Consider the following 8,264-nt stretch of genomic DNA (forward strand, 5'->3'; position numbering starts at 1 on the left):
GGCAGTGATGCTCTGTCTTCTTGGTGCTTGGGGGGCCACAGTGGGAGGGCTTCTGGCCCTGCTGGTGGACTTCCTGATGGCACCTGATATTTCTGGCCACTGTGGGACAACAGAGTGTTGGACTGGATGGGCCAACATGGGTTCCCTTATTTTCTTAAAAATCATATTATTTCTTATTATTTATGGTATTTACACTCTGCTTTTCTCCCCAACCGGGACCAAAAGCGGCTTACATCTTCCTTCTCTCGCTGGATTATAGTAGGTAATCCAGCAATAAGCAAAGAGAACCAAGCTTTGTTTAAAGCCCTGATACTAGCAGGCAAAGCAGTAATAGCTCTAGGCTGGAAGAACAAAAATAAATGGACAGTAGAAATCTGGCATAATTATTTGTTTGATCTCATACAGTCCGACATAATCGAAAAACTGGAACGTAAGGCCACATGGAAAGACAAGACTACGGAGATCACGATGAAGTGGAAGACCTACCTGGAATGGATACCGACAGAAGGAAGAAAAGACATTCATGACAACAGAGTGCTGGACGGGAGGGGCCAACATGGGTTCCCTTATTTTCTTAAAAATCATATTATTTCTTATTATTTATGATATTTACACTCTGCTTTTCTCCCCAACCGGGACCAAAAGCGGTTTACATCTTCCTTCTCTCCTCCATTTTATCCTCACGACAACCCTGTCAGGTATGTTAGGTTATGATTGTGTGTGACTGGCCCAAGGTCACCCAGCAAGCTTCCACAGCAGAAGCAGGGATCTGAACCTGAGTCTCTACTGTAGTATTCACACACACGCCCACCTGAATGCTGAGCTGAACTACTGGCTCTTAATCCCTCTATCCAAACTTATTTTGGCTTTAGGAACCAGACTTATTTTTCAGACTTCAGGGTTTTATATTTTCATGACCACACTCTCATTATTGCTGCCACAAAACCTAGTCCTGAACTCCATGCAGTATCTCGTTGTCATTTTTTTAAAAGCTGGAACAAAAGCATTGTAACAGATTAAAAAATGAGGTAACCCTGGTTGTCATCCAACAAAAAAAAAAACCTAACCTCTATCCCACAGCTACATGAACTCCGAACTTCTATTGAGAATCACCAAGCAGCACTGGCAATTCAAGGATTCTAAGCATAAGAACATAAGAGAAGCCAATGCTGGATCAGGCCAGTGACCCATCCAGTCCAACACTCTGTCTCACACAGTGGCCAAAAATACCAGGAGCCATCAGGAGGTCCAGCCGTGGGGCCAGGAGGACACTAGGAGCCCTCCCACTGTTGGCTCCCCCCCAAGCACCAAGAATACAGAGCATCCCTTGCGCCCCAGACTGAGAGTTCCTATCTATACCTTGTGGCTAATAGCCACTGATGGACCTCTGCTCCATATGCTTATCTAATTCCCTCTTGAAGCCGTCCATGCTTGTAGCCGCCACCACCTCCTGTGACAGTGAATTCCATGTGTTAATCACTCTTTGGGTGAAGAAGGACTTCCTTTTATCCGTTCTAACCCGACCGCTCAGCAATTTCATTGGAGTGCCCACGAGTTCTTGTCTTGTGAGAAAGGGAGAAAAGGACTTCTTTCTCTACCTGCTCTATCCCATACCAGAGCAGACCTCTGGTGTATTCAAGGGGGCGGGTTACGTCTGAGAAACTGTCCTTAGAACTGGTACCTAACTATCCTGAAAATCCAGTGTAAGATGGATTCCAATTATTTGTATTTTTCACATCTATGAATTGATACGGGCAGAGTCCAACCCATCCCTGGTGCCTCGCAATTTCACTGTGGCATCGAGCATTTTATCAGTCATTTATTGTCAGTGCAGCCGCTTCGAATCCGGCTGGGGGGGGGGGGGCGGCGGTTATGCCTGAGAATCTGTCCTCAGAATTGGTACCTAAGTATCCTGGACCAATGCTCCCTCTAAGCTTTGGAGCCTTGTGACCAAAGATTTCTACTTTGTGAGCTACCGGGATTAAAGTTGTGAGCAAGCGATTTGGCTGCTGCATGAATTGGTTTGCTCTGGAGCCATCCGTCCTAAGGCAGAAATGTGTGAGCTAGAGGCTAAAAAACTGCAAGCTGGCTCACACTAACTCAGCTTAGAGGGAACACGGATCCTGACCATCCAGTGGAAGAGAGGATGGCTACTTCAGGCAACTGATAGTGTTTCCTTTCCCCATTCAAACTGAGTGCATGCAGCAAACGCTGGGAGCACAGACCAGACTGAAAACTGTTCAGTCGGCCCCCCGCAAAGGTGAGACTGTGGCCTCCTAGCCGGGCCCGGGCAACGGCTGCGAAGGGACACTGGAGCCTGAAATTAGGGTTTTTTTTTCCCTATCATAATAATAGTGACTGAAAAAATCATTAAGCAAATGCAAGACAAAAGCTTGGCCTTGGGTTGCAATTACGTAGCTCTTTGCTGCTTTCTAGGTCAGAGACATTTTAAAACTGACCAGTCTCTCTTTATGTGTATACATTCTTTATTCTGCTGTGAGGCAAAGCACCCCTGGCCTCCTCTCAAGGGTTAATGTGAATAGTAACTGGACTGGTGTGTTCTGCAGGTGTTACTCATCGGCCTTTTGGCCTACACCGCTCTTATCATCTTCAAGGCCAAAGTAGTTAGCTTCTCATGAGAACGCTGTGGTAGTGGTTGAGAGGGTGGGGGGGGGGGAGAACCAGAGGTGATGAGGTGATTTTCTAGAGGTTTCTCCTGGAGACTTGTCCTGATTGGATGTCATCATCGCCTGATGTGCAGGCCCCAAAAACTATAATTAAGCTAAGGTCCTGAGGAAGATTGAGTTGCTTGGATTTTGATGGACTAGAGGCCTGAACTCTGACATGCAATTGCTAGAAACGCAGAGAACACTTGAGCCTTGGCCTTTGACTCTGGAAATTTAAGGTTTGTGCCACCCAATGCAGGTTCATGTATGGCTGCGAGAAGAATAGATTCTTTTGAACTAGGGTGCTGGAGAAGACTCTTGAGAGTCCCTTGGACTGCAAGAAGATCAAATCTGTCAATCCTAAAAGAAATCAACCCTGACTGTTCCCTGGAAGGCCAGATACTGAAGCTGAAGCTCAAATACTTTGGCCACCCAATGAGAAGGGAGCACTCACAGGAGAAGACCCTGATGCTGGGAAAGATTGAAGGTCAAAAAAGACGGGGACGGCAAAGGATGAGATGGTTAGACAGTGTCACATGGGGTCGGCACTTTCATCGAGTAGTCCACTCCAACCCCAAGATCTTTTCCCCTCTCAGGATCAGCAAGTTCAGAAAAACTAAGATCATGGCATCCAGACCCATCACTCCTTGGCAATGGCAAATAGAAGGGGAAGTCGTGGAAGTAGTGACAGACTTCACGTTCCTGGGATCCCAGATCACCGCAGACGGTGACAGCAGCCATGAAATTAAAAGACGCCTGCTCCTTGGGAAGAAAGCGATGGCGAACCTAAACAGCATGATAAAAAGTAGAGACATCTCCCTGCCAACAAAAGTCCACATGGTCAAAGCAATGGTATTCCTAGTAATCATGTATGGCTGCGAGAGTTGGACTATAAGGAAGGCCGAGCACCGAAGAATAGATTCTTTTGAACTATGGTGCTGGAGAAGACTCTTGAGAGTCCCTTGGACTGCAAGGAGATCAAAACAGTCAATCCAAAAAGAAATCAACCCTGACTGTTCCCTGGAAGGCCAGATAATGAAAATGAAGCTCAAATACTTTGGCCACCCAATGAGAAGGGAGCACTCACTGGAGAAGACCCTGATGCTGGGAAAGATTGAAGGTCAAAGAAGACGGGGACGGCAAAGGATGACATGGTTAGACAGTGTCATAGGTGCAACGAGCATGAAGTTGAGCAAACTTCAGAGGACGGCGGAAGACAGGAAGGCCTGGCGTGATCTGGTCCATGGGGTCGCGAAGAGTCAGACTCGACTGTGCGACTGAACAACAACAACAAATGTAGGTTCTGAAAAGTGTTAGGCAACTGAGATAGCTTTCTTGCTGTGTGATCAAAGAGTAATGTGTTGCACACAGAATAATTGTTTATTTGATTGGAATTAATAAACTTCATAAAATATATTTTTTTAAAATTAAACCACCATCTGGTTACTTGCGTGCACCCGCCTTGGGGACCCACGGAGTTCAGCTTTAGGCTCCTCGCTTTTATTATTTGATTGTGATAAAACAACGGTCTCCATTCATTCCATCATAGAAACTCATGTGGTGGGCTAGATTTAAATCCAGGCGCACCTTCGAGACCAACAAAACTTTTTTTTTGGGGGGGGGTCTAAGCTTTCAAGTTTTGGCTTGTTTTCCCAATATTTCGTTGCACTTAATATCTAAAGAACTTCCTCCTCATTGTGGCTTCTTTTGGCTTGGGAATAGATTCCTACAACAGCTCCCTTCAGCAGACACCAGTTTAGGTTTCTCAGTATCATTTTAGGTTTCTCGGTTTAACACAAAAAGTTACTCTACTACTCCTGGGCATTTAATTGCAGTTTGATCTGCAGAAATCAACATTATCCCATGCTAATGTATGCCAGTGAAGCCACTGTCAACAGCACAGGAGGAAACATCTCTTTGTCATCCCAAATAACACTGACCACAGTCACATCTCTTTGACATCCCAAACAATACTGACCACAGCTGAGAGAACTTTGCCTTTGCAAGGATGCAAACTTTGCAACAGCATGAATGTCATGAAAGTGATCCTTCTTCAGCAACAGCACCCAAGGTGGGCTGACTACACCGAGAGCACATTCAGAGCTCTGACACTCCTCACAGCTAGGCTGACCAGAGGCAACAGAGGAGGCAGCTCTTGGATTTTTAAGAGGGGCAGGTGCAATTTGCCATGCAGAGGGTAAGGAAAAAATCCTGCATGTGCTGAAATGCTCTCTGCTTTTAGCACCCCAATGCACCTCACTGCAAACCCATCCCAAACTGGCTGTGGAGTCAAAACCCACAGTTTCCAGGGCATCCTGGTCATGCCCTAAAGAGCTGGATGGACATGGAAACTCTGTTGGAATTTGCTCACTGTGAGTACTCGAGGCTGCTACTCCATTTCCTCGCAGTGGGCCAGACTGAAATGGGGATAGTTTCTGGCTAACTGCATTCAAACCTCTCTGACTTCTAAAGGGTCCCTTTCTCAGACTATCCTACCTCACAGATGTTGTGAGGATGCCTTGGTCAGGTCCTATGCTAAAACCTGAAGCATGGACAGCTTCAAAAGGGAATTAGATAAGCATATGGAGCAGAGGTCCATCAGTGGCTATTAGCCACAAGGTATAGATAGGGGCTCTGGGGCAAGGGATGCTCTGTCTTCTTGGTGCTTGGGGGGTTTCAAGAGTGGGAGCGCTTCTAATGTCCTGGCCCCACTGGTGGACCTCCTGATGGCACCTGGTATTTCTGGCCACTGTGTGACACAGAGTGTTGGACTGGATAGGCCTTTGGCCTGATCCAACATTGGCATCTCTGATGTTCTTATGGGTAGTGAAGGGCGGGGTATAAATCCAATCTCTCTCCCTCCACTGTTCTGATGAGTTGATAGGCGAGCTCTACTCCCGAGTATGTCTATTCCATGCCCTATCCAGGTGCTCTTACCCTGGTGAACATATGTGGAGCTGCCTCATACTCAGAGGTCATTTCGGGGGGGAACGCGGGGGAACACAGTTCCCCCGGGTGAGGTGCAGGGGGGCGGGGCACATGACGAAGCCCCGCCCCTTGCTTCCGGCCGCCCCGCTTCCAGCCCTCATTCAGCCAGGAGGAGGCAGGAGAAGAGGGAGGGTAAGTTGCTTCCTCCCCGCCTCTCCCCACCCCTGCCTGCCTGGGGCCAGGGAGGGCCTTGGCCGGGCTTCCTCGCACTCCCGCTGGCCTTGCAGGTCCACCGCTGGGCCCCTGATGTCAGGGGGTGTGGCATATGCTAATGAGTTATGCTAATGAGTTCCCCTAGCTCTTTTTCTACGAAATGACCCCTGCTCATACTGAATCAGTCCATCAGTCCATGAAGAGCAGTGTTGTCTACTCAGAACGTCAGCTGCGCTTCAGAGGTCTTTGGCATCACCCGCTGCCTGGTCCTTTTTACCTGGAACTGCTGCCGGGGATTGAACCTGGGACCTTTTGCATGCAGAGCAGAGGCTCTGCCACCAAGCCACAGCGCCTCATCTGTTCTCAGAATCTCTCTCAGCCACTCACAGGCAAACTTAGAAATTGCCAGCCTGCACTTTTATTCCAAACACCTCATCACACAGGGCGCTTTCACATAACTAGCAAAACAAGCACCAGCAGTTTTACTAGACACAGATAAAATCCAGTCACGAAAAAGGCTTTTGAATTAAAGTTCAACGGAGTCACAAAATTCTGAAATCCAGAAAAGACAAAGAGGAGTCCTGTGGTACCGTGAAAACCAACACATTTATTGCAGTGCGTGCTTTTGTAAGCTCGAGCCCACTTCATCAGATGCAGCGTGTGAGAGATTCTGTTACAAGGAATGCATTTATCTTCAAGGTGCCACTGGAGTCTTCTTTTGTCTTTGGTGCAACAGGCAAACATGGCTATTGTCTTGGGAGTCCAAATCAGGAGAAATCCTTTAAGACAGAGGGAACTACCTAAACACTGAGACTTAGATATGACTGATGCATAACTATGCCTCATGGTATGGAAGATGCTAGGTATTGCATTCAATGATGCTCCTGAGTAGTACACATATGCATTCAATCCGCATGAGCAGGTAGCAAGATTTCCTCCCAGTGGCCCTCCTGCATACACCTCGTGGCTTCTAGTGCAGCCTCCAAGGGAGACAGACGCTGGGACCAAAGGGGCATTCTCTCCCTTTTTTGCTCACCAAGGATTTTGACCTAGCGCCAGAGCCCTCCGGCTGTTTCCTGCCCCATCCCCAAAGGGCAGCCCTGTTTGCCTGCTGCTGTGGTAAAGAAGGAAGTCTCCTGTGTTTGCGTGCAAGAGGCTGTCGCACGCCAGCTGCCTTCGGTCTTTGTCTGCCTCGCCCCATAAAGAGCCCAGAGAGGCCCCTGCTTGCTTGGTTTGTCCTGGTGGGAAACCGCCACTTGTGGCCCGCCCTCACCAGGCGAAGGCGATGCTGCTGCTGCTCTCCTCGCCAGAGCGAGGGAAACGGCCCTCCTCCCCACCGAGGTGGATGGGGGGGGGCGTCCATCAGGGCTAGCATCGCCTGCTCGGGCTGGCAGCGCTCTCCATCACTTTCCAGTGGCGCTGCTGCCGGGAAGTGACCCGGGGTCAGGGACCTTTGGGTGGCCCCTCATCCCCGGCTCTTCTGCAGAGTCGCAGCCCCTCCGCCCCCCTCCAGTGTTCCCTCTAAGCTGGGTTAGTGTGAGCCAGCTCACAGTTTTCTAGCCTCCGGCACACACATTTTAGCCTTCACTCAGGAAGGACAGCTCCAGAGCAAACTAATTTATACAGCAGCCAAATCGTTTGCTCACAGCAGTAATGCCAGCAGCTCATAAAAGTATAATTTTTGCTCACAAGACTCCACGGCTTAGAGGGAGCCTTGGTCCCGAGCAGTGTTCCCTCTAAGCTGAGTCGGTGTGAGCTAGCTCGCAGTTTTTCAGCCTCCAACTCACACATTTTTTGTCTTGGCTCAGGAAGGAGGGGCTCCAGAGCAAACTAATTTTATGCAGTAGCCAAATTACCTGCTCACAGCTTTAATGCCAGCAGCTCACAAAGTAGGATTTGTGCTCACCAGACTCCACGGTTTAGAGGGAGCATTGGACCAGGGCAAAACACCTCTGTTCATCTCTGGCCGTGACAACCGCAGTCGGATCCCAGCCAGTGTTCCCTCTCAGCTGAGTCGGTGTCAGCTAGCTCACAGTCTTTTAGCCTCTGGCTCAGACCTTTTTTTTGGTTTCATCTCAGGAAGGAAGGCTCCACAGCAAACTAATTGATGCAGCAGCCAAATGGCTCGCTCACAACTTTCATGCCAGGAGCTCACAAAGTAGGATGTTTTGCTCACAGGACTCCACAGCTTAGAGGGAGCATTGCTCCTGAGCAGTGTAGCCTCTAAGCAGGGTTATAGTGTGAGCTAGCTCACAGTCTTTTAGCCTCCGGCTCACACCTTTTTTTTGTCTCGTCTCAGGGAGGATGGGGCTCCAGAGCAAACTAACTGATGCAGCAGCCCAATCGCTCGCTCACAACTTCAATGCCAGCAGCTCACAAAAGTAGGATTTTTGCTCACAGGACTCCACGGCTTAGAGGGAGCATTGGTCTCTCATCACCCCACCACCACCACCACCC

At 48.9% G+C, this 8,264-nt stretch overlaps 1 protein-coding gene across 1 annotated transcript in view; it reads left to right on the plus strand.

Annotated features, from left to right (window-relative positions):
- The first annotated feature begins 4,693 nt into the window (after positions 1-4,693).
- Positions 4,694-8,264, plus strand: part of LOC107113612 (KAT8 regulatory NSL complex subunit 1-like) — a 60,538-nt gene continuing 56,967 nt past the window's right edge. Inside the window, exon 1 of the mRNA XM_015414957.1 lies at positions 4,694-4,737. Coding sequence (XP_015270443.1) covers positions 4,694-4,737 — 44 coding nt within the window. The remainder of the gene's footprint in view (positions 4,738-8,264) is intronic.

Source organism: Gekko japonicus, unplaced genomic scaffold, assembly GCF_001447785.1.
Source record: "Gekko japonicus isolate JY-2015 unplaced genomic scaffold, Gekko_japonicus_V1.1 scaffold3738, whole genome shotgun sequence".
NCBI classification, from domain to species: domain Eukaryota; kingdom Metazoa; phylum Chordata; class Lepidosauria; order Squamata; family Gekkonidae; genus Gekko; species Gekko japonicus.